At 34.3% G+C, this 27338-nt stretch overlaps 1 protein-coding gene across 11 annotated transcripts in view; it reads left to right on the plus strand.

Moving 5' to 3' along the window:
- Positions 1 to 27338, plus strand: part of PCNX1 (pecanex 1) — a 167489-nt gene that overhangs the window by 101290 nt on the left and 38861 nt on the right. For all 11 annotated transcript variants that reach the window (XM_087856073.1, XM_045807892.2, XM_045807895.2 and 8 more), the window contains 9 exons: positions 5574 to 5727; positions 8800 to 8832; positions 11607 to 11778; positions 12260 to 12370; positions 15486 to 15577; positions 22126 to 22235; positions 22873 to 22978; positions 24437 to 24529; positions 25192 to 25342. In XM_087856073.1, coding sequence (XP_087712199.1) covers positions 5574 to 5727; positions 8800 to 8832; positions 11607 to 11778; positions 12260 to 12370; positions 15486 to 15577; positions 22126 to 22235; positions 22873 to 22978; positions 24437 to 24529; positions 25192 to 25342 — 1022 coding nt within the window. The remainder of the gene's footprint in view (positions 1 to 5573; positions 5728 to 8799; positions 8833 to 11606; positions 11779 to 12259; positions 12371 to 15485; positions 15578 to 22125; positions 22236 to 22872; positions 22979 to 24436; positions 24530 to 25191; positions 25343 to 27338) is intronic.

A 27338-nucleotide genomic window follows, 5' to 3' on the forward strand; every position in this document is an offset into this window, starting at 1 on the left:
TTAAATTGAAATGTCCCTAATTACCCATTGAGATTTTTATTTGGTTACCATGTTGAAAAGTGTTTTCTATTTTGGTTCTTTTGAGATAAAATTTAAGTTAATAGGGCTCCCAAACGTTGACTCTCCTGAATCCATTAAAAACTTTTTTGTGGCAATTTTAATATGTTTCTACAAAAAAAAAAATCCTTTTTATCATCAATAAGAATCATGGAACGGTACTTAAAAGCCAGAGAATATGAAGTGTTAATGATCATAAGATTATAAGTAATATGACTCTAAATATAAAAGGTGTAAGAGGAAACTTCTGTTTCCGTATTTCGTAGTACTAGTCTTAATAATGAACAATACTAGTCTATTAAAACTTGGTGCTTCCTAGTGACTGGAGTAACAAAGATTGGATTTACTCTCCTATCTGAAACAATAAAAAAGAGACAAAATGCATGAATCAGTGGTTTTCAAGACATTGGAGATAAGAAAACAAAGGACAGTGATTCCTGAGAGATGGGAAACACATTATGTGGGTCCTACAATTGCCCCAGCTTACTGCCTTAAGAGAGTTCCCAGTCTTCCTCGCTGGCTCCCACCCAGGGAGGAGGTACTGAAGTGGAGCCCTGCAGACTTCCTGAGTTGAGGAGATGGAGCTATGAGCCCAGGGAGACCTAACACACCTAGGACAGAATATCAGAGAGAGGACTGCTATTCACAGAGAACCTCAGAGTTCTACAATGGGTCTCCATAACTCTTCAGCAGAGTACTGATAAGTGAATGTACCGGAGGCCAGGATAAGAATCATGTGAAAGAAGTAGATGGACAGTGCCTGACACACAGGGATAGGAATAGTGCCTATTCCCACCTGTCTGATTGAAGAAACTCATAATTCATATTTTGTGGTGCATTGTGTAGAGTACTCAGGAGAGTCTTGCCTTAAAAGTGGGGAATAATTAGCCCTAACATGAGCACTGCTTCAGACTCACCAAACAAGTTATAAAAGCAAAACCTAAAAAGATCAAACTGTTTTCCAAGTAGCATAACAAAGTTCAAGAAGATTTATAGAAATCTGAAAATTGTCACCACCTAAAATTTTCACTGTGGCATCCAATCAAAGGATTCATAATGACATCCATCCAAAAATTACCAAACGTGCAAAGAAGCAGTAAAACATGATTTATGAGGGAAATAACGAATCAATTGGAACCAACCTGTAATTGTCACAGATGTTAGAATTAGCTGTCAAAGACATTAAAACAAATATAATTGTACTCTGTATGTTAAGAAAGTTAAATAGAGACATGAAAGATATTTTATATTTTAATTTATTAGAGAGCAAAAGACAGAGTGCAAGTGGGGGGAGGGGCAGGAGGAGAGGGGAAGCAGACTCCGATCTGAGCAGGGAGCTTGACATGGGGCTTGGTCCCAGGACCCCGAGATCATGACCTGAGTCAAAACCAAGAGTTGTACGCTTAACCGACTGAGCCACCAGGCTTCCTGACATAAAAGATATTTTAAAAGACCCTAATCAAACTTATTGAGGTAGTTCTTTTATGGAGATGAAAACTGCAATGTCTGAGATGAAAACTACAACAGATGGGATTAAGGGTAGATTAGACATCACAGAAGAAAATATTAGTGAACTTGAAAGCATAGCAATAGAAATGATCCAAAATGAAATGGAAAAAAGAATCCTCTCCTACTCCATCCCCTGGTGAAAATAACATATAAACAAAATGAAAGTAAGCTGTGGGACAACTTCAAGAGACCAGAAGAGAGAAAAAATTTTGAGGTAATAATGGAAAACTTCAAATTTGATGAAAATTCTGAACATGTACAGAAAGTCCATGAACCCCAAGTACAAGAAGCATGAAGAAAACTACACCAAGGCACATAATTGCTCAGAATTGGTGGTAAAAACCTTAAAAAACTGCAAGAGGAAAAAAGACATAGTTTATACAGAAGAACAAGGATAAGGAAGACGTTAGATTTATTGCTGGAAGTAATGCAAATAAGAGAATGGATCAGCATTTTTAAAGTATTGGGGGGAGGATAAAAAAAACAAACAAACCCGTCTACCTAGAATTCTGTACCCAGCAAAAATATCTTTTAAAAACCAAGATGAAAAAAGGCATTTTCAGACTACAAAAAACTGAGAGAATTTTTCGCAGGCAGAACCACACTACAAAATATATAAAAAGATTTCTTTTAGGCAGAAGGAAAATAATACCAAATGGAAATATGGACCTACTACCCAAAGGAACAAAGATCACTGGAAATGGTAAGTTAACTACATGGATAAATATAGAAGACATTTTTCTTGCTAATTAAATCTCTTTAAGAGATAATTGGATATTTAAACAAAGAATAACAGTGTACTGTGTGGTTTATAACACGTTTAAGTTCATGACAACAGCATAAGGCTGGGAAGGGTCATATAAGGCAGAAAATGAGGGAAAAGAGATCAAGAACAAATCCAAAGATAGAAAATAAATGACAAAATAGAAAAAGTCAAAAATTGAATTGAAAAAAAAAAAGCAAGACCCAACTCTTGTCTATAAGAAATGCACTTTAAATATAAAGGCAGAGGCAGAAATAGGTTAAAAGTAAAAGGATTGAGAAAGATATACCATGCTGATACTAATCAAAGTAAAGCTGAAGTGGCTGTATTAATGTCAGACAAAGTAGATTTTAGAGCTAAGAATATTACCAAGAAAAGTCGTTTTTTGTAATGATAAAGGGTTAATTAATTCATAGGATTCAACCATCCTGAGTGTTTTTACACTTAAAGCAGAGCTTCAAAATAAAAGCTAATAGAAATAGGAAAAATAGGGGCTCCTGGGTGGCTCAGTTGGTTAAGCGTCTGCCTTCAGCTCAGGTCCTGATCCCAGGGTCCTGGACTTGAGCCCCATGTTGGCCTCCCTGCTCAGCGGGGAGTCTGCTTCTCCCTCCCTCTGCATCTTCCCTGGCTTGTGTGCAGTGTCTCACTCTCTGTCTCTCAAGTGGATAAATAAGGTCTTAAAAAAAAAAAAAAAGAAAGAAGAGAAATAGACAAATTCACAATTATAGTGGAATTCAACACCCTTCTCCAAATAACTGATTAGAAAAAATATGTAGAAGATCAGCAAGGACATAGCAGACTTCAACAGTCCTGGCAGCCATCCTAAGTTGATTGACGTTTATGGAACATTCCCTCATAACAACAGACTGCGCATTCTTTTAAGTGCCGCTGAAGCATTTAACAGATAAACCATATTCTGGATCATAATACCAGCGTCAAATTGAAAAGAATTCAAGCCGTACATAATGTGTTCTCTGACCATAGTGGAAGTAAGTATAAGTTAAAAACAAAAAGAACCTTGGAAAATCCCTAAATCTTTGGAAGCTAAAGAATACTTCTAAATAACTCGTGGATCAAAGAAGAAGTCAGGAGAGAAATTAGAAAGTATTTTGAACTGAATAAAAATGAACACAACATGTCACAATTTTAGGGCCAGTAACACATTACTCAGGAGAATTTGTAGCACTAAATAAGAAGAAAAGTCAATTTAGTGACATCACCTTCACCTTAAGAAACTAGAGAAAGAAGAGCACAGTGAGCCCAAGTAAGCAGAAGAAAGAAAATAGTAAAGAACAAAATAGAAGTCAGTGAGAAAACAGAAAAACAGTAGAGAAAAATCGAGGAAACCAAAAGCTCAATTAAATTGAACTTTTAGCCAGGCTGAGTAGGGGAAGAGAAAAGATGCAAATTGCTTATAACAGGAACGAGATAGGATATCACTACAGATTCTACAGGTGTTAAATGGGTAATAAGAAGATATTATGATCGGCTATATGTAAATAAATTGACAATGGACAAATTTCTTCAAAGATAGAAATCGCCATAGTCCATTCTGAAAGATACATTACCTTAATGGTACTATATCTATTAAATAAATTGAAATTGTAGTTAAACACATGCCTATAAAGAAAACTCCAAGCCTAAGTGGCATCAAAATAATACCCCAAATCAGTTAAGTAGAGAAATGGTAGGCTTTTCAACAAATGGTCTTGGGACCATTGGATTTTCATATGAAAAAAACTTTTATACTTAACATCGTACCATATTATAAAATTATGAAAATTAACTCAAAATGGATCATAGTTCTAAAAGTAAAATCTAAAGCAATAAAATTCCTAGAACAAAACAAAACATAGTAGGGAAAATTTTTGTGATCTTGGTTTAGGCAGAATTTTGTAGATGTGACACCAAAAACAACAAACAAAGTTGATAAACTGAATTCATCAAAATTAAAAACTAACAAAAGCCTTAGACGAGCACATGTTCAGTGATGAGACACTGTATGACAGTATGTAATATAGCAGAACTGCCGAGGCTCATTGGATTTGACAAATCTGGACTTCTACAACTGCCATATAAGAACAAATGAGAATATCAGTGTATTGATTTGAAAATACTATTGAACTTGTTTTCATCTGAGAAAACTGTAAAATGAACTAGTACAGAGGTGTTTGGGAATTTTCTTAGGTCAATTGATGATTATAAATATGGCATTGACTTAGTTAAAAAAAACCAAGTTAATAAATTTTATGATTATAAAAATAATTCTTTACCTATTCTAGAAAATTTAAATATGTATAGGAAGATTTTAAGACAAGAGGCCAACCATAATTCTTCTACCCAGAGAGAACCATTATTAGTAGTATCGTTTTGATATATTGTCTTTTAAATAACAACTTATATCTTCCTATACATAGTTTTATGTCCTGCTTTCTTTGTATAGCAGATATACTGAGCATGTTCCCATGTCGGTAAATGTTTTTTAAAAACAAGACTTTTAGCAAGTATTCAACATTTTATGAATAAAATTTCCCCAAGAAGTAATGAGATTCTTATTTTTTGGTATGACATATAACAGTCGTCTTCATTGCTATATGTAATATCTGGGTAATCATATTGTTTAGTCAGTTTAATAAAATACAGAACTGTCTCAGCAGCTTTGATAGAGGCAACATTGATGGTTTTTATTACTGCCTTCATTTTCAATATATGTAATAGCCTGTATTTAAGTAATTCGAGTAAATTTAGTTTTGATATTATTTCAGATGATTTCAAGATGTGGAAAATGAAATCACTTGGTATCAAAATTTGTTTACAACCTTTATCATATAAAATAACTTTCCGTCTTAATTTTCTAGAAACTTTTGAGATTTTGTTTTTTAAATGTGTTTCTTTGCATATCTCCTTTTATTTGCTATTCAAGTTGGTTAGTTATTAAGCAACAAATGCTACAGAAAAGCAGATGTTCAAGAAGAGTAAATTTTTAAAATAGAAATTAAAACTAGTATTATGTCTTACAATTAGAACTTCACTTACTGTACATGCTTTATCTGCACATAAGGTTTTGTGTTAACTTTCCATATAAACTCATTTCTTTTACAGTATGATCCAAAACCTTGTTCAAATCAGTACCAAAAAAACATGTCAGCAAGCATAGAATGAAATTCTTCGTAATGTCTTCCCTTTTTTCACTCTAATTTCTTATATTGATGATATACTTACTCATAAATTTTTTTGTCTACAGAAATCGTGAGATTCTGGAAAATGTGTTAGCTGTCATCCTGGCTATTCTTGTGGCTTTTTTGGGATCTATTCTTCTCATACAAGGCTTCTTCAGAGATATCTGGGTCTTCCAGTTCTGCCTAGTGATAGCCAGCTGTCAATACTCACTACTTAAGGTACCAGCATCTCTCTTCTTTTCGGACTAGGGAATAATAATTTGTGTTAAAAGGCAGAGGTTTTGTGTCATTTGTTGCATTATAGTAAGATGTCCGTTTTTAGATTTTTCCCTTGATGTTTACATTAGATTGGCTAGGGAACAAAAGGGACATATAAACTTTAAAAAATAATGATATATAAATGAAGCTTCCTAAGAACTATTTTGGGGGGGGTGGTATTAAAAGAAAATATTTTGGCATTTGTTAAAAATGACAATTAACATTCTTGAAATTCATTTAAAAAATATGAACATCAACTCTCCCACTCCCATATTTTAAGTCTGCTGTTCTATAGATTAAATTTTTAAAAATCCATCATTGTTAGATATCATAATGTCAAGACTAGTTTATTCTTTGGGACACTGAAAGCAGAAGGTTGGTATCCCTTTGCTATTTAAACAGTAGCTCTGAAATGCCAAATGTTATTAATTTTAAGCTTTCTAAAAATGGAAAAAATCAAATACCTAATTTTTCACCTTCCATGAAAAATCAGTATGGATTGTTAATGTGGACTGTTTCTTTTCTTCTGAGCTAGTAAAAACCCTTGCTTGTATTGGTTATTTGCCCAATATATGCTAACATGCAGAACTCTTCCCCTAACCTGAAAACTATTCGTTTAGTTCTGTTTATACTGTTAGCTGTCCTTTCTCTATTTATAGATGGACATCCAGAAAAACCACTTGTGTCAGCTCCATTTCTTCAAGACCCATCTATACTTTTTTCATTGCAGTACTGAAATTACAGTCTTTATGGGCTAATAATCTCTTATTGCCGAATATATGTCCCTTTTCATTCTTCATTCTTTGTGAGTGTTGTATCATTTAGTACTTATGAATACTGTCTTCTGTTTTTATATTATCCTCATTTTTGTTCTGTGACTTTATGCTACCCTGATCATTATCCTACTTCAGATAACTTTAATTTCCTTTGTTGATGCCCCTTTGATCTTTGGACTACTTCTTAGTTTATAAGAAATTTTAGGGTTTTGTTTGACCCTCTTTTCAGCTTGCAACTCCTTGCCAGTGAGGTCACCCTCTTTTATTACTTTATTTGTTGCCCCTATGTATGAATCATGTCCAGATTTATATCTCAAAGTCTTCATCTTTCTTACAAGCTTTAGTCCTATATACCTAACAGGCAGTTCGGCGTGTTTTAAAAAATCGCACATCGTCATCTTCTTATAAATATTTTTCTTTCCCAGTTCCTTTGCTTTTCTCAGTAGTATACTGACTCAGAATCCTAAAGCCTCTGTTCCTTACTTCTCGACCCCTAATAACAAGTAACCAGGTCCCTTTGATTAAATTGGGTGATTCTCTGTCAAAATTTCTGGCCCTTATTCTTTCTATTCCAACCACTATAATCCATCTCTTCATTGCCTTAAACTATTTAAATTCATTCCTTTGCTTCAGTGTCTCTTGTCCTGTTAACTTTGTCCACTGTTTTCAGGTTAATCTGGTTAGATATGGAAAGATAAAAGATGACTGAGATTTAAAAATTTTTTTTAGATTTAAAAAATCTAGTTGACTAGAAGAATGGTAATGCCATAAACAGAAGTAAGAAAGACTGGACCAGAAGCTTTTAGAGGCCAGATGTTAGAATTGAGTTTAGAGCTTACCTGGTCTCATATCCTGCCAAGGGCCACATGCCAAACTCACTGAGCTTGGTCCATTGTAGAGTTGTAGGGTGATGATAGACCATCCTAATAAAATTGTTTGGTATGCTATTAGAAATGAACTGGAATAAAAGCCTTATAATTTTAATTTTGAAAAATAAAAGTAGACAAATCTAATAATATACCAATATAACATAAATGTACCACACTAATGTCAGTTGTTAATAATTATGCAAACTTGGCATGGGGTATATGGGAACTTTCTATAGTATCTTCATAATTTTTCTATAAATCTAAACTGTTCCCTTTTTTTTTCATGTTACGTTAGTCACCATACAGAACATCATTAGTTTTTGATGTAGTGTTCCATGATTCATTATTTGCATATAACACCCAGTGCTCATTACAACATGTGCCCTCCTTAATACCGATCACCGGGCGCTATTTCCCCCCTCCCCCTCCCCTCTGAAACCCCCAATAAAGTAGCATTCAGGTAATCCTGAAGTTAAAGAAGGGAAAATGGAAAGGAACAAAGGAAGACAGATGCTCCTTGAGAAGACCAGGAAAGTAGTCCTTGCCTTTATTTCTACTTAAAAAAAAAAAAAAAAAAAAAATCTGTGTAAGATAATATACAAGATGGCAGAATTTGGAAACATTCTATTTTTAAGAGATTTCCATTAGCATTTGATTCCTATATTTTTCATTGTTATTGTTGAGAACTGACTAGTGTGTTTTCTAAAATATTACTATTCTTGTATTTTTGCTCTTATTCTGCTAAAATTTTCTGTTTTAGTAAATTCATTTTGAATTAAAAATATTTTAAAATAAAATAAAAAAAAACGAACTGAAACGTGGGAGAAAAGTCATGATTTGGGAAGCGGCTGCAAAATACCTTTTGAACAATTTAAGGAAAGCTGATAAAATCTCTTACAGGGAGACAGCTTAACTTGATGATTTTGATGTGAAAATGCAGATAATTTAATATAAATACTATTGAATTGTTTAGTAAGCTTGGAATTTGCGGGCTGAACTAGAATTCTTCTTACAAACTATCCCATATTTTGTGCATTTCCTGAATGGAGTGGTATCATATAAGAAAGCATTATACCTTAACTATCCTTACATGTAGTAATATCCAAGGAGTAAGATGGACTATCTACCATATGCCATTTCAGAAGTGTTAAGCTATTTGCAAATTTTTAATTAACCATAATAAGCTTAAGAGTCGGGAAAGATCTGAGATCTCTTTGATATCACAGTGACACCAGTGTCTGGAGTTTCAACTGTTAATTTCAGCAGACAATGTAGGTCATCTCTTAGCTGTGGAATATCTTACTTGAAATTATTTCAGGTATTTTGAAAATTGCTTATGAAGTTACCAGGACCTCAGTCATATAATCTATCTTTTGTTTCATTTTTAGAGTGTTCAACCAGATTCTTCTTCTCCCAGACATGTAAGTCACTCTAATATGCCTGTAACTTGTAATTCCCTAATATTCATCAGAACCTTCTTTTGGTCATATGTCAGATTGAATTAAGATTTATGTTATTATTTTCTCATCTAAGTTTTGACACTCTGCTAGAAAGATAGATGATTTATTAGCATGAAATAAAATGACATTGTAATTGTGAACTCTAAATCTCAGTTGCAAATGAGCATAATAATTCATTTTTTGACAGGCTGTTTCAGGAGGAGGTTATCAATTAAGTAGACATGGTTCATATAAACTCATAGTTATTTAATAGCTTGCATTTAATAAAGTTTGAAGAATAAATCATGAGTAAGTATTGAAAAACAGAATTTTGAAGTAGGGAAAATTGTACATTATTTTGCTTAGGTAATCATTAAAAACAATAATAAGTAATAAATTGATCTGGTGTTTAGACCTTTGGACACTAAGGAGATTAAAAACCTTGTTATTCACTTTGTGACTTTGGAAAGAGTATTAGCTGCTAAACAGTATTTTTTGTGAAGTATGATCCAATTTTAGAACTCAACATAGAGTGTTTATTTAATAGAAAGACCAAAGGGCATTCTCTTTAAAATAGTTCAAAAATAGGGATGCCTGGGTGGCTCAGTTAGTTAAGCCTTCGGTTCAGGTCATGATCCCAGGGTCCTGGGATTGAGTCCCACATGGGGCTCCTTGCTCAGCGGGGACCCTGCTTCTCTCTCTGCCTGTTCCACCTGCTTGTGCTTTGTCTCTCTCTCTCTGACATAATAAATAAATTAAATTAAAAAAAAATAGTTCAAAAACAGACTCCAAGAACAGTTTATGATGATGCCTTCTTTCTTGAATATAATTATTATTTTTACCCATACACTGGAATACTTAATAGTGAGTGTAGATGAGCAAAACTGAACAAGGAAACAATTTTCTTTCAAATGATTGTTTAATATTTTGTAAGAACGCTTTTGAAGTGTATGATATATGGCATGTTGTTTTTAACTTCAAATTTTGACATAATTTGAAATTTAGGGAAATGTTTCAAGGCTTGTGCAAAGAATCTTTATGATCCCTGTGTGAACATTTACCATATTTGCTTATTCCCTTTCTAGTTTTTTACACCACCACCCCTGCCCTGCCCCATCCACTCCACGCACACTTTTCTGAGGGTGGGTTGTAGACACAGTGCCCCTTTACCTCTAAATACTCCCATGTATTTTCCTAGAAACAAAGGCATTCCTTTATATGATTAATTTCAATATAATTATTAAAATCAGGACATTGAACATTGACAGAATACTATTTTCTAATCTACAGATCTTACTCAGGCATTTCCTGTTGACTTAGTTGGCATTAGAAAATCCCTGATTATGCATTTGTTGTTTTTATCCTCCTTTAATCTGGAGCAGTTCTTCAGTATGTATTTGTTTTTCATGATATTGACACTTTTGATGGGTACATGCCATGTATTTTGTAGATCATCCCTTAGTTTGAGTTTGATGTTTCTTCTTAATTAGATACAGGATATGCTTTTTTGGAAGGAAAATTATGAAGTGATGTGTTCTTCTCAGTGTGTCATTTCAGGAAACACATGATGTTGATTTTATCCTTTTACTGGTGATGTTAACTTTCATCTTTTGGCTAAGGGTAGTATCTGCAGGATTTTTCAAACTCCGCAGCATTAATGTATGGGGCTGGATAATTCTTTGTTGAGAATCGATGGGAGGGAGGGGTGCTGTCCTGTACATTATAGGATGTTTAGCATTAACTCTGACCTCTACCCGCTAGATACCAGTAGCACTCTTCCCCAATTGTGACAACCAGAATGTCTTCAGACATTGCCAAATGTCATCTGGGGGCAAGATTCCCTCACACTCCCTGGAGAACCACTAATTATTGTAATGTTACTGTTTTTCTCCTTGAGTTAATAAGTGTCTCATAGGGAGATATTTGGGGATTTCAGATATGTCCCCTTGCCCCACCAACTTCTGCCTACTTGTTTTCAGTAAAAATCTATTGATATTTCTTGCCTGACTCAGTTATCATTTGACAGTTGCCAAATAGTGATTTTCTAATTCCATCATTCCTTCCACATTTATTAGTTGACTTTTTACTGTAAGGAAGAACTTTTCCTTCTGTGTTTACTTATTTGTATTGGTATGGATTCATATTTTATTCAATGGACTATAATTTTGATGCACAAATTATCCCTAATTTGGCCGTTGGGAGCCCACCAAGCTGCCCTCTCAGTCCTTTTGACATATCCTTATCAGTCTTTAAGTACTTCCTTCCTCTTCACAGTAACATGTTCCAGGCTCATCTATGTAAGCTTTCCCTACCCTAGCCCCAAACCAGCCTTTTCTCTCTGAGGGCCTGGGTTTCTTTAGTCAATAATGTTATTTAGAAACTAAGATCTTGATGCTAGCAATCTTTATTACTAGAATGTCATTGTTTTTAGGTCCTCTCAATGGATAAAGCTAGGAAATATATTTACATGTATACATATGTGCATGCATACATGTGTACACACATCTTATATTGATTTATATGTGTATTAAAAATGATAAGTTCATATTGATACCTCTGATTTCAGTCCAGTGTCACAGGATTCATTCTATTCTTCTTCCTTTCCATATTTGTAATTTCCTTCTGCCACAGTCAGAAATTTGGCTTCCATATGGATACATTTTGAATCCTTAGAATATAAGCTATCAAAATCTCTATAGTTAGTCGTGAGTCTTAAAATCAACTAACCTGACTTTTTTTTTAAATATCATTTTCAGGGCCATAATCGTATCATTGCCTACAGTAGACCAGTTTATTTCTGTTTATGTTGTGGTCTTATTTGGCTCTTGGATTATGGTAGCAGAAACCTTACTACAACCAAGTTCAAATTATATGGAATAACATTCACTAATCCACTGGTGTTTATATCAGCCAGGGATTTAGTTATAGGTGAGTTGTCTTTAAAGTATTTCAGATCTTAACATTAATTTATTTGTACACAAATAGTTCCCCGATAAATAGATCAATTATATAGTTAAAAATGCTTTCAATAGGCTTACTCTGCTGTTTATTATAATCCTCTCAGTGAGGAACAAAACCATAGGGCTATTATGGATGAAAAAAGTTAATGATGAATAAAACAGTAATTCTTCTGTTTTTGAAGCAGATGCAATGGAAGTTTTCCTTTGGATTCTGTATCTCAGATAACTATCATATGAAAATGGTTGAAATAATTTTAAAAGCTGTTCTTAATCACTGAAAAAAATTATTTAATACCCAAGCAGTTACATAGAAAGAATTTAAAATGTTTTTTTTTAATTGCTTAGTAGTTTATTCATTTTGGATTTTTTTATCATTTGTGATCTTAAAATGAACAAAAGGATGAATGTTGTATAAATGTTTTTTAATATGCTTTTCTTTTCTTCTGTAGTGTTTACACTCTGTTTCCCAATAGTATTTTTCATTGGCCTCCTGCCTCAGGTGAATACATTTGTGATGTACCTTTGTGAGCAATTGGATATTCATATCTTTGGTGGTAATGGTGAGTAGTTCCTTTTAAAAATTACAGATTATAGGATTACTTTTACAGATTATTAAGTAATAAAGTAACAGTAAAATACCTTTCCAGTTTTCATTTTAGAATTGACATTAGAAGGAAAAGGGAAATTATTTAATAATTAAAGACTGAGCAGGAATTACTTTGTAGATAGAAGTAGTCAAGTCTGCCACTTTATTGAAAGATCCAGGAATAATGGAGTTACTTTATAAGAAATGATGAAGTACTGTTGTCTGAAACTAAAAGTTGTAGTGAGTTTAGATGGAATCTATACAGATTTATTAAATATTTATAAAAGGTTATCCCAAATAGATTGATCCCTGATACATGACATTATATTTGGATTTTGAACTAGTTTATGTATTTGGTATGTCTCTGAATATGGTTTCAGAGCTTTATTTCTTTAGAATGGAAACACCAAAACCCGATGCTTTTAGTATAAGTGTTTTCCTAGATAAGATTTTTAGAAGTATCTCTGTGTTTAGAGTAGAATATGTGGATAAGAATTGATATACTTAGAAATTTATTCCCCTCTTAAATGTATATTTTACTTTGAAAATGAGAAAGACCATACCACTATTACTCTGAATTAGATAATGGTTTGCAGAACTTGAAAATAATTTTATGGATAGACATTGTGGTTAAAATACATTGGTATTTAACCATTTAAAATTTTACTTGAAAGTTGAGTGTATAAGGAGAGAAAAAATATGAAAGGGAAAGAAATTACTCTAAGTTTTGTGGTCCATTTCTCTTCATACTTCATGTTTGTAGTCCACATCTTCCAAGTGTATGCATTGAAATCATCGCTGTTGGTAAAATGTTATTGTGGCTTAAATTTTAAATAGAAACTAATCTTCCCTTGGTTGCTATGAATCTAGGGCATTTTTAATGTTTTGAAAAATTTTTGAAGGGGTGTGAATGAAGACTAGGCTGGTCTTCAGCATAGCTTAATGGGTGGAAGACTGTTTCAGTATTTAGGGTCTGGAGGGTGCTTAGGGTAGATAATTTATAATAGTGGACTTCATCATATTGTTACAAACTTGTGTAAGGTGTTAGTTTTTTAATATCTCCTAAGGAAGATATTTTCCTGTAGTTTTTTTCTCATGGTTATCCTATAAAATGACCATGAACAAAATCTATTATCCATATTTTAAAAATAAAGGAGAGCTATATTAACCATCCCCTAGTCCTTATTATTAGTAATCCCATTAAATCTATTTTTTCCACTTGTGAGAACAGAATTTTTAAAAAAATTTTTATCTTTTATTGAAGTATAGTTGATGTTGACATACAATATTATATTAATTTCAGGTATACGACATAGTGATTTAATAATTTTGTACATTAAAAAATGCTTATCCCTTTAAGTGTAGTTATCATCTGTCACTCTACAAAGTTACAGTATTACTGACTGTATTCCCTATGCTGTACTTTTCATTCTGTGATTTATTTATTTTATAACTGGAAGTTTGTCTCTTCACCCCTTTCACCTATTTTGCCCAGCCTCCCAGTTTGGCAACCACCAGTTTGTTATGTGTTCAGGAGTCTGTTTCTGTTTCTGTTTTTTGTTTGTTTTGGTTTTTAGATTCTACGTGTGAGTGAAATCATATGGCCTCTGTCTTTTTTTGTCTGACCTATTTCACTTAGGATAATGCCCTGTAGGTCCATCCATGTTGTAGCAGATGGCAACATTTCATTCTTGTTTGTGGCTGAGCCTTTATCCATTCATTTGTTGATGGACACTTACCTTGCTTCCATATCTTGACTATTGTAAATAATGCTGCAATAAATATAGGGGTGCATTTATCTTTTCTAATTGGTGTTTTCATTCTTCTTGGGTAAATACCCAGAAATGGAATTAACCAGATCATATGGTAGTTCCATTTTTAATTTTTTGAAGAACTTCCATACTGTTTTCCTTAGAGGCTGCACCAATTTACATTCCCATCAACAGTTGCATGAGTGTTCCCTTTTCTCCACATCCGTGTGAACACTTGTTATTTCTTATCTTTTTGATGCCAGCCACTATGGTATGAGCTGATACCTGATTGTGATTTTGATTTGCATTTCCTTGATGATCAGTGATGTTGAATGTCTTTTCATGTGTCTGTTGGCCATCTGTATATCTTCTTTAGAAAAATGTCTATTCAGGTCTTCTGTACATTTTAATTGGATTACTGATGGTTTTTGCCCATGTTGAGTTGTATGAGTTCTTTATATATTTTGGACATTAACCCTTTATCAGATATGTCATTTGCAGATATATTCTTCCTTTCAGTAGGTTGCCTTTTTGTTCTGTTTTTAGTTTCTTACACTCTGCAGAAGCTTTTTTAGTTTGATGTAGTCCCAGTTGTTTATTTTTGCTTTTGTTTCCTTTGCTTGAGGAGACAGATCCAGGAAAATATTGCTAAGGCCGATGTCTAAGAGATTACTGTCTGTGTTTTCTTTTAGAAGTTTTATGGTTTCGTGTCGTACATGTAGGTATTTAAATCATTGTGAGTTTATTTTTGTGTGTGGTGTAAGAAAGTGGCCCAGTTTCATTCTTCTGTGTGTAGCTGTCCAGTCTTCCCAAAACCTCTTATTGAGGAGGTGGATCTGTTTTTTGCTGTTGTTAGTTAGTAATTAGTCAGATCTGTACTTTTTTGTGAGAGTTAATTGACACATGGTAATATAAATTTACTTCTTTGGGTAATACAAGTTCTGTTTACACAGACTAATATCTTTTGGCGGGTACTTAATACATTGCCAGTTCTTTTAAACCTCTGCAAGCTTCATTTTCCCATACTTTTGTAAATAGTAAGATACAATCTTGAAGCATAATATAGGTACAGTTTTTCTGCCATGTATAAATGTTCATTACTTATAAGGTGAATTGTATCAAAAATTGTATCAAAAATTGTGTGTAGTAAACCTTTGTCATTTCAAAATCTTTTCAAAGGATAGGATGACATAACTGAATTTGACATAACTGAATTTTTAAAAGTCAGATGAGTGGATCTTTCATTGTAGTCAATATTACAACATTTTAAATACTTTTAAGATGTGTTTTTTCTATAAATGCCTATAAAATATTAAATGTTGTCCCTTTCCTGTCTAGCCACTACAAGCTTGCTTGCAGCACTTTACAGTTTTATCTGTAGCATTGTGGCCGTAGCCTTACTGTATGGATTGTGTTATGGAGCTTTAAAGGTGAGCAAGACATTATGGTACGATTTTGTCTGTAAGGCTGTTTTTCTATGTGAAGACTGTTTTAAATTGACTAGGCTGTTTTTCTATGTGAAGATTGTTTTAAATTGACTAAAAATGATTTAAGCCCCCATCCCCTATTCTCCCTGCAGCCACTTCTGCATTAATTTCCATGATCTTCGTGTATTGAATATTATTCTCATTCTCACTTACTTTGAATTTAAAAGCAATTTCGTGGTTAACCATTATTAAAAGTAAATCCTTTTCCATGTAGTAATCATCGGTTAATATTAGAATTAGAAACAGATTATTAAAACTAGGTTGGTCTGGAATAGAGGTGGGCATGGTAGTAACAGAATATGAAATCAATTTTAGATTTTTACTTAAGAATATATATAACTACTATTCACATCACGATTTCTTAAAACCTGTGAACACAAGTGCAAGGACTGCAGTTTAAGATACATTCTAGTAAAAATTAATGCACTGAAATTTAACGTCATTATTGGCTTAGAAGGATCTGGATGAGCCTTAATTAGCTGCATTTTAAAAAGATGGCCACCAAGTTGTAAACATAAAAAATTTAAATTTCTTGTAAACAACTCTCAACCCCTGTTGTTATTTTTATTTTTATCCTTAATGCAAGACAATCAGAGAATGATAGGGTTGAAAGGACTAAGACAAGTGACTCATAGCATCCTTTTTTTCATCATTTATTCAGTAGCATTTAGGGAGTGTTTGCTGTGTGCCCAGGAATGTGCTAAACACCATTTCCTGTTTTTAAGTTGCTTGTCTGTTAGTTATGATTAATAAGTCAACCAACACTTCAGTAGAGAATGATGAAGGCTGTGAAAGCGGAGTGGTACAGGTATTTAAGTTGTCACCTTATTTAGCCAAAAGGGATTAAAGATAATTTTCCAAGGGGGTAGCTTTTTAACCAATATTTGACAGTCAGACAGAAATCAGCTAGTTGATACAAGGGATGAAGAGCCATGGAGTTGTCAAGGTAGTGTGGTATGTACAGGAAACAGCAAATAATTTGGAATTGCCGGAGGTTTGGGTGCATGAGGAAAGATGGCCTTCAGTAAGGCTGGAAAGATAAGCAGTGGCTGGATTATGAAATATCTTACCCTGAACATATTGGGTGGAGATGGGAGACCATCATAATTTTTTTTTTAAAAGACCACCAGAATATTTGAAGTAAGGTAAAGAAATGATCAGTATTGGGTTTCAGAAAGATTACTTGGTCTCTGGTGTGAAAGGAGATATAATATAAGCAATATAAGCAGGAAGGATCAGCAGTGGGGTGAGTCGTGTTGTAATCTTGAAATTACGAGGGACCTAGCTAAAGTTGGATTCAGTGAATATATTTGGGGACTGTAATGGATTAAGAGAGAAAAGCCAGAAGAGGGTCCAGCAGGACTTCTGGGTAAGGTCTGGCTTGAACAGCTGGTTAAATAGTGATACTAGTGCCTAAGATTGGAAATCTTTTGAGTTTAGCAAGGAAGATGTTTGTTTACAGATGGACACATTCATTTGATGACATTTATGGGGTATCCAGGGATGCATAGTAAGTAGTTATTTGTGGAGAGGTTTGAGGTAATGATTAAAAGATACAGGATTCATCAACTAAATGAAAATGTAAGTAAAAGACTGCTGACCTGGTCTAACAAGAGAAAATGGATACGGATAGAACCCTGGAAAATGCAAGTATTTAAGTGATGGGTAGAACAGAGTCTTATAAAGGAAACGGCAGAGACAGGATTGTCTGAAAAAACTTTTTATTGAATTTGGCAGTTAACAGGTTATAGGTGACTTCAACAAAAAAGCTTCTTTGGTGTTTTGGCTGAGGAAGCTAGATTAATATAAGGTTGGGTTTGAATAAATATTAAGAAAATATAGGATATACTTTCTAAAACATAGTTGTGTAACATGTACATAATGGGGGTTGTTTTCAGGTTTTTATTTTTTAAAAAGATTTGAGACTTGATTGCATTTAAAAGGGGAGGGGAAGCCCAGTAGAGAGGGAGATACGTGATGGAGCTGAACCCAGGAAGGAATTGGAGGCAAGGCGCTCCAAACGCAAGTGTCCTAGGTTCACTACCTGTAAACCATCCTAGCGTTCAGGAGTCAGGTTTTGGAGAGTGAGAGGTTATTTGGAAGTTGAAATCGTAGAAGGTAACAGTGCAGTAAGTTTTCTAGCCCGTGTACAAAGCGCTACTTAACTATAATTTTCTAGTAGAAGAACAGTAATTATAAACCTGTCAAATAGAACCGTGTATCGTAAGGCAGGCGGGAAGATGTTCTTTTCCTTTTTTGTTGGTTATGGTATTTCATTACACTGTTTTAGTTTTAGATGTCACCCATTACAATAAATCTGCAGATTTAGAACAGATTTTTATGTGCTAATGTGGAATGATTTTCAAGACAAACCATTTGTTTTTTGTAAGATTCACTGAAGTATAATCAACAAATAAAATGTAAGGTATTAAAAGTGTATGTGATGATTTGATTCACTATGAAAGGATTCTCCTCATCAAATTAATACATTTATCACCTCACATATTTTTTTGTTTTGGTGAGAGCATTTAAGTTCTACTCTTTTAGCAAATTTCAGTTATACAATATACTGTCATCAACCATAGTCATTATGTTATACATTAGATCCTCAGACCTTATTCATCCTTGTAAAAAAATTTTGTTTATTTAAATTTTCAATTGAGGTATAATTGACATATATCATTATATTTGTTTCAGATGTACATCATAACTTGGTATTTGTATGTATTGTGAAATGATCACAATAAGTCAAGTGAACATTGTTCAGCACACAGTTACAAAGTTTTTTTTGTGTGTATCCTGATGAGAACTTTGAAGATCTTTCTCCTAGCAACTTTCAAATATGCAATGCTGTCTCATTAAATACAGTCGCCATTTTCATGACTTAGTTATCCTCTAACCAGAAGTGTTTGTACCTTTTCACTTTCACTCATTTCTCACACCCCCCACCTACACCTTTATTGAAAGTTTGTACTCTTTTACCAGCCTTTCCCTGTTTCCACCTCCCAGTTCCCGGCAGCCACTTTTCTATTCTGTTTCTATGAATTCGACTTTTTCTTTAAAAAAAATTTTTTTTTCACATATATATGATTCCATGCATTATTTGTCTTTTCACTGTCTGGCTTTTTTAAGTTAGCATAATGCCATCCAGTTTCATCCACGTTGTTAGAAATGACAAGATTTCCTTCCTTTTTAAGATTAATATTCCTGTGTGGATGTGATATATATATCACATTTTCGTGTGTGTGTTTTAATAAAAAATAAGGTAATATCCCCAAAAATGGGTGTTTCCTTTGTGCTTTTTTTTTTTTAAATACATCCAGTGGCTTGTATATACATAGAATAATAATGGAAGACTATACAAGAAAATGATAACCTTAGTTACTTCTGGGCAGTTAGATGCATTGGGAGACATTGCATACCTTTAGGAATGTGTTTGTTTGTTTTAATCCACTAATACAGACTTTTACATTTAGTATTATTATTTTTTTAAGATTATTTATTTATTTATTTGCCAGAAAGAGAGAGAGAGAGAGCCCAAGCGGGGGAGCGGCAGGCAGAGGGAGAAGCAGGCTCCCTGCTGAGCAAGGAGCCTGATGCAGGACTCAATCCCAGGACCCTGGGATCATGACCTGAGCCAAAGGGATTAACTGAGTGAGCCACCCAGGCATCCACATTTATTATTTCTTGATTTCTGCTTTCCTTGTGTTTGCTCTTTCATTTTTCCTTGAACTTTTTGGCTCATTAAAAGCTGAAATTTTTTTCTAAAACAACTTTAGTACATTCTAGTAATATGTGTATACTTTCTAGATGTTTTCATATTTTTAAGAGAGTGCTAGAATTTGGGCCATTACAGAGTGAAGAGAAAATGTTCCAACCCACTACAAGTGGGTAGAACAAATCCAGCTTCCCTTGTGTTTTTCATAGTTGCTGAATTTTCTTCCACTTCCGAATCAGAGTTTGTTGAAAACTCAGAGGTGGTGGGTTTGTTTTGCTTTTTGTTTTTTTAAGTTAGTGATTCGATAAAGGTTGTAGTTACTCTCTATTTAAATATTTTTGAATTATATTGAATATGTGATTATTCTAAATTCTTGATCTAAGTAAGTGATTTTGAGATCAATTTAAGTTGCTTTTCCTTTGTCTGAGAGCAATAAAAAGTAGTGTCAAACATTTGTCCAATAAAGGCAGGAATCTTTAGTTTTCTCCAAACACTTGTTTTAATTGAGGAAAAATTTACATAGAGTGAAATCCATGCATCTTAATTACACAATTGGATAAGTTTTAACAAGTGTATATACCTGGATAATACATACCCTTCTCAAGGCAAGGTATAGTTCTATCACCATAAGCAATTTCCCTCATGTTCCTTTTTCAGTCCCCCCTGCCCCAACCACTTTTACTGCAGATTTGGGGCTCTTGAACTTCATATAAATGGAATCATACCTCTTTGTAGCTGGTGTATTTTGTTCAATAGAACATTTTGAGATTCATCCACATTATGTGTTTCTTTTTATTGCAGGAAATATCCCATTTAGTTTTAAATCGTCCCTACTCCCATTGTATGCATATATCAACTTCTCTGCTGTCTTAGAGGTGAACATGTGAGTTGTTTAGAGTTTAGGAATATATTTTTTTAAAGATTTTATTTATTTATCTATTTATTTATTTGACAGTGAGCACAAGCAGGGGGAGGGGCAGAGAGAGATGGAGAAGCAGGCTTTCCGCTGAGCAGGGAGCCCTATGTGGGGCTTGATTCCAGGACCCTGGGATCATGACCTGAGCCGAAGGCAGACCCTTAACAGACTGAGCCACCCAGGTGCCCCTAGAGTTTAGGAATAGTATGAATAAAGCAATGAACACACATATGTTTTAATTTTTCTTGGGTAAATCCTTAGAAATGGAATTGCCAGTTTTCTAAAGCAGCTGTACTGGACATCTTTTTATTAGTTTTAATGTTTCCTAAAGTTGTACATGTATGTCTTTCAAAGAATCAGATATTTCTACAAGACTTATCACCAGAAACAACCATCCCCTGCCTCTTTATCGCTTCCTTAGAGTTAACCATTTTCAGTTCTTTGAGTTGATTCTTTTGGTATTTGCCTCCTGGTGTCTAAGTAACTAACTTACACTTCTTATATGTTGTCAAGTTTTATGCATTATCCATGGACTGTGCTTTATGGAAGTTGTAGGCTTCAGGTTCTTTCACCTCTCACTGCATATCTCTACCACACGTGGTCTTCCTCGTCTCTCTCATATAGCTGATATGTTTCCCTTAGTATCACTGTGCAAATGCTATTCCATCATACATTTTGTTTTCTCTTTTACTTTGTTTTCTTATGTATTTATCTCTCTTTCATTCTCAAACTCCTGTATTGTTTAACTTCCTTCTTAGTAAATCCAGACATCAGGAGGTTCAGTTCCTGGCTCCACCACTTAACTGAACAAATTACTTGAACTCTTTGTGTGTGAGTTTCTCATCTATAAATTGGGGAACAATAGTATATATCTCCAAGGATGATCATAAGAATTGTTTAGGAAATACTTAGCAAAGATCTAAGAATGGAGCTCGACACATAGTGTTCAGTATGATGATAATGATATTTTGATGTAGCCATTACAAAAAGACCTGTATGTTGTGATGTGTAACAGTTTTCCAGACGTTATTATTAAATGGGAAAAAAACCAAATTGTATAGTAAACTACTATTTGGATTCCCACGCTTACCACTTCCCATTCTTGAATCCCAGAGAAAGAAGAAGGAATAGAATGCCGCTTACCTCTCTGGCCATACTTAAGAACTATTAACTATTCCTTTTATCAGTATTACCTACTCTTTACCAAGCACCATGCTAGTAGACTCCAGAAATATTACAGTGAACAGACATGATGTGACATATCCACATCCAGATGTTTGGTTGGCTTTAGAAGCTAGCCTTTGCATTATTTATTTTGGGGAATATGCAGTTCATCATTCAAGAGCACTGAATGCCTGCTCAATATTCTGGAAGATGAAATAATGGCCTATTATGAGCAAAGGTATCAGGATAAAAGCACAGCAGTGTCTCTTCTGTTAATTATTTAACGTGTTGTACCATGTGTTGCCTTTTCCCCACTCCATTATTATGTATAACCAAACATGTGCTGCCCCAAGTTATTTCGTTTTTCTAAAGGGAGAATGTAGTTTACCATAAGCTTAATACCACTTGAAATATGAAAGAAATTGACAGCAGCATGTATCAGAAGCAAATGTATTATTCTTAGTGTATAAACAGAGCTTTAGTACCAAAAGAAATCTGAAGATCTAGTAGTTAGATTCTAGCTCATCAGAAAGTAATAAATCTAAATTTATCTGGAATAAAATACGGTTAATAATATGGCCAAAAAGTTTTTGGCATATTTAATTATCTTCCTCCAAAATACTGACATAAAAGAATTATGTGATAGATGATGAATTAGATGCATATTGTTCTGTGAAACTTTTTTCCCAACAGGATTCTTGGGATGGCCAGCATATTCCAGTACTTTTCTCCATTTTTTGTGGTTTATTAGTGGCAATATCCTATCATCTCAGCCGACAAAGCAGTGATCCATCTGTACTTTTGTAAGTGAAATCAATTGTTATCGAATTAAAGAAATTTAAATAAGTTCGCATTTCTTTGAAATTTTAACTTTCAAGATCTGTTTTCCCACTGCCTTCTCAAAGTGCTGTTGACTTAGTCTATATTGTGTTTCAAATATATTAACTTTGGTTCACTCTAACCAGTTTGGCTGGCAATATTTGTTAGCATTTTCTCTCCTAAAAAGTATTAAAAATATATTTTAATAAAAATATTCTCCTTGTATGCTTATTTATAGCATTGTAAACTCTTTAGACATTATCATTTGCTAATGATTAAATACACTTGGAATGCTTGATTTTTTTTTTTTAAAGATTTATGTATGTATTTTAGAGAGAGTGTGAGCATGTGTGCATGAGTAAGAGGGGCAGAGGGAGAGAGAATCACGACCAGACTCCTCACTGAGTGTGGCAGCTGGGGCTTGATCTCAGGACCCTGAAGTCAGGACCTGAGCAGAAACCAAGAGTTGGACGCTTAACGGACTGCACCACCCAGGCGCCCCTAGAACACTTTTGACTTTTTATTGTAAACTTCATCTGTCATTTGAAGTACTGGTTTTCAGGTTATGAATGTATTTTTTATTAATTCTTTTCCTTTCTGTTTCTTTTTTTTAATTTAAAGCTCTTTGGTGCAATCCAAGATTTTTCCAAAAACAGAAGAGAAAAATCCAGAAGACCCTCTGTCTGAAGTAAAAGATCCACTGCCTGAAAAACTTAGAAATTCTGTTGTAAGTTTTAGCTTTTTACAGTCACCTGAAAGATGTAAATTTTAGACAGTTCATCATTTTATATAATGAAGGCCTTTTGTAATTGGGGAAAATGTGTGTACAGGTGTATATTGACTGCCTTTATGTCAAATTTTAACCTGTTAAATGCTCATTCCTCAGAGGTTGTTTCTGTGTAAAAGAGTATGCTAAACATTCATTTTCAGATTAGTTGAAATGAAGTAATTTAGTTATTTATAGAATTCTTAATCCTATTCAGTTTAAACTAGGATTTGAAAGATGCATATTTTAACATAAATCAGGTTTTGTTGTTATTGTTCTTGTTGATAAAAACGATGTCCTTATAAATCATCTGCTGGTCTTTTAGTGTGTTTTATTCCTCTAGGGCTATCTGAAAAGTGTACGTGTGTTTATTTTTCAGATTGAAGGCAAGAGCAGTTATCTGTACTAATTTAATATAATTAAGAAAATGTAGTAATTTAAAAATTTTCTAGTTTAGTGAATTTGATGTTATCTGGATTCTTTTAGTAATTATTTGAAAAATGAATTTTATAGATTCATATCTGCTTAATGGAACCAAGCATAAAATAGTTTTTTCTAAGTTATTTTAGATTATTTCTATTTGTGAAAAACTGAATTTATATAGGTCTTGAATTAGTCATAATATTTACCTTTACTGAACTTGAGCTGTTCACGTATTCTCAGAAACTTTAGAAATACAAAACTGCTTCAGAATAGAATTCAAACAAATTTTTCTGACTTTAGTTTCCATGTTAGCAAAGGACATTTCATGTTAAACGTAGTAAGATATTTCTGAATCTAGCTTGAAATGAGCATAAATCTGTGGGTCATTTGATGAGCAGTCAAGATATTGAAACGTTTCTGGTTTACTATAACCACTCAAAGAGTCAAAATCCAGTAAGTAAAATAAGACCTGCAGTTTCAACATTTTAAAAAATCAATGAAAATGTAACTTTGTTATCCAAAAGAGTATCCCCTATAACTGACACAGTGACTTAAGTACCTCATTTCCTTTTCCCATATGTAAAAATCAGACTTACAGATCAATGGGGAGAAAGTCTTCATTCTAAAAGACTTTGTTATGGGGGCACCTGGCTGGCTCAATCAGTAGGGCATAGGACTCTTGATGTCAGGGTTGTGAGTTCGAGCCCCACGTTGGGTATAGAGATTACTTAAAAAATAAAATCTTTTGAAGTAAAATAAAAGACTTGTAATATCTTATACAGTGGTAGAACTAGTTTCATTTCCTTGGTATTGTGGTGTGAACCCAAAATATCAGGAAATTGGGGAAGAAAAAGCTTATTATAGCCAATTATTATGTATAAGAACTATCTGGAAGAATAGGATCAGTGGAAAAATATTTCTTTGTCAGTGGGAATAAAAGAAATACGTTTTTTAAAATTTTAAGTAATTGTTGGATAATTCTGTTTTGTTCCACAGAGTGAGCGTTTACAGTCTGACCTGGTAGTATGCATTGTTATTGGTGTGCTATATTTTGCTATTCATGTAAGCACAGTGTTCACGGTGTTGCAGGTAAAGAATCATTTTGATCTTTTGATTGGGGGGAAAATAACTTTTTGGACTCATTTTTTATTCGATTGTAATATTTATCCATAATGCTGAAATATATGACTTTTCGTTTGTTCAGTTTTCACAAATCTTTATTTTTTCATGGTTTCTCTGGGTCATGAATCTGATCGTAGCTTAGCTAGATGATCCAAGTTTGGGTTGTGTTATGATGCTACAGTCATACAGGGCTGCTGTCAGCCGAAGCTTTTAGCAGACCTTAGTTCTTTGCTGACCATTGGCCAGGGATCTGAGTTCCTCTCCATGTGGCCGTCGCCATAGGCTGCTTGAGTATCCACACAAAATGGCAGCTGGTTTTCCCCAGAGCCAGTGGTCCTAGAGAGAGAAAGCCCAAGACAGAAGCTGCAGTCTTTTATAATTGATGTCAGATGTGACATACCACCACTTCTATACCTATTGACCATATAGGGCAACCCGGGTACAAGTTTCAGAAAAACCACATAAGAAAGCGGTGTTAACTGTTGACAGATGTTTGGTTCTTAGATTCAAAAATTGACTTTTTGCCATTTTCTATTAATAAGTAGAAAGTTGAACTGACAAATTAGAAGTTCTGTGGATCTCAATCACTTTTAATTTTCTTAATTATCTTAATTTTTTTCTTCTTTTAGCCTGCTCTCAAGTATGTGTTGTATGCATTGGTTGGCTTCGTGGGTTTTGCAACCCATTATGTGCTGCCTCAACTCAGAAAACAGCTACCATGGCACTGCTTCTCCCACCCTCTGCTGAAGACAGTGGAGTACAATCAGTATGAAGTTCGGAGTAAGTATTTCATTAACACTGCTCTTTTTAATATTGCGGATTTTTTTTTCTTTCTTTTTTTTTTTAAAGCAGATGATGGTTAAATAAGTATCTTCAAGTAACACTTTGGCTTGTGTTTGTTATACTTAGATTTGAAGTTGTAATGACTCAAACCTTTTGCAGGATGCTTTAATTTCAGTTGAAGTATAAATGTCAGTGACGCAATGCTAACTTCCACAGAATAAAATTTACTTCCTTTCTATACTGTTCTTCACAGACCTCTCATTGACGAATCCTGTACATGTCTGTGGCTTCTTTTTCCAGTCCTTACCCTTTCCCTAAATTTTCTTTTCTATATACAGGCAATCCAGTCCTCCTTAAGACTTCTCTTTGAAATATTTTTAGCTCAAAGCATAGGGGGGAATAGAGAGAACTCTGTTCCTGTTTCCACTGGTGACACTATGTCCTACTAGAGAAGGATATAAGAGCAGATCAATGAAAAGAGGTTTAAAACACTTGTAATTCTTCTTACTTATTCAGATTTGGATAAAGTATAAAATGACTCAAAAAGAGGTAGAAGTCCAGTCCATTTTAAACCCTGATTTGTCTTGCCTGTCATAAATAGTTGGTCTTTGTTCATTGGCCCCATGACCTGTGATATACCATATTTCCTCATTTTAGAGAAATAATAAGAATTCATAACTATGTCACCATTTATTATATATCTGTGATTAAATAAGCCAATGATTTTTTCCTCAGACTTTTTCTTTAGTTAGTGAATTATGATAGAGAGTACATTCCTCAGTTGTTTGGAGATAAATTAACTTTTTTAGAGAACTCTGAAGCTTTTAAAAACTTTCTATATCAAACTTGACTGTGCATTCTCAAAGCAAATTTCCTGGGCCTTTTAGGAAAATTGCTTAGAGCATCTTTGAAAGGAATCTTCTTTTCTGAGCAGTAGCCTCAACAGTAGGCTTGAAATGTTCGGTAAACTATGTCATATAGATGCGCTGTCATCCAGGCTTAGTTGTTTCATCTCTAGTGCACAGGCCGAGTAGATTCAGCATCATTCCGAAGGGCGTGAGGATTTTGGGAATAGTAAATGAGCACTGGCTTCCACTGAAAGTCACCAGCTGTGTTAGCCCCTAACAAGAAAGTCAGCCTGGCCTTTGAAGCCAGGTATTCATGTCTCCCTAGCTATGAAAGTCCCAGATGGCATCTTCTTCCAATAGAAGGCTGTTCACACTGAAAACCTCTTGTTCAGTGCATCTTCAGGAATGATCTTAGCTGGATCTTCTGCATAACGTGCTGCAGCTTCTCCATCAGCACTTGGGGCTTCACCCTGCGCTTTGATGTTATGGAGATGGCTTCTTTCCTTAAACCTCATGACCCAGCCTCTGCCAGCTTCAGACTTTTATTCCGCAGCTTCCTCACCTGTCTCAGGCTTTATAAAATTGAAGAGCGTTAGGGCCTTGTTCAGATTAGGCTTTGGCTTAAGGGAATGTGGCTGGTTTGATCTTCTATGCAGACCACAAAAACTTTCTCCATATCAGCAGTAAGACCGTTTCACTGTCTTATCATTTGTGTCTTCAGTGGAGCAGCACTTTTAATTTCCTTTAAGAACTTTTCCTTTGCGGTCCCAACTTGGCCAATGTTTGGCACAGGAGGCCTAGGTTTTGGCCTATCTTGGCTTTTATTTTTTATTTATTTTATTTTATTTTATTTTATTTTATCTTTTTTATTTTTTAAATATTTTATTTATTTATTTGAGAGAGAGAGAGAGCACAAGTCGGGGGCGGGGGGCAGAGGCAGAAGGAAGGGGAGGAGCAGACTCCCTGCTGAGCAGGGAGGGACCCTGACACCAGGGCTCAGTCCCAGGACCCCGGGATCATCACCTGAGCCTAAGGCAGACGCTTAACAACTGAGCCACCCAGGCCCTCCTCTCTTGGCTTTTAACATGCCTTCCTCATTAGGCTTAATCATTTCCAGCTTTTGATTTAAAATGAGAGATGTGCAA

The sequence above is a fragment of the Ursus americanus genome, chromosome 26 (genome assembly GCF_024610735.1).
Source record: "Ursus americanus isolate L20-20 chromosome 26, mUrsAme1.1.p, whole genome shotgun sequence".
In the NCBI taxonomy this organism is placed as follows: domain Eukaryota; kingdom Metazoa; phylum Chordata; class Mammalia; order Carnivora; family Ursidae; genus Ursus; species Ursus americanus.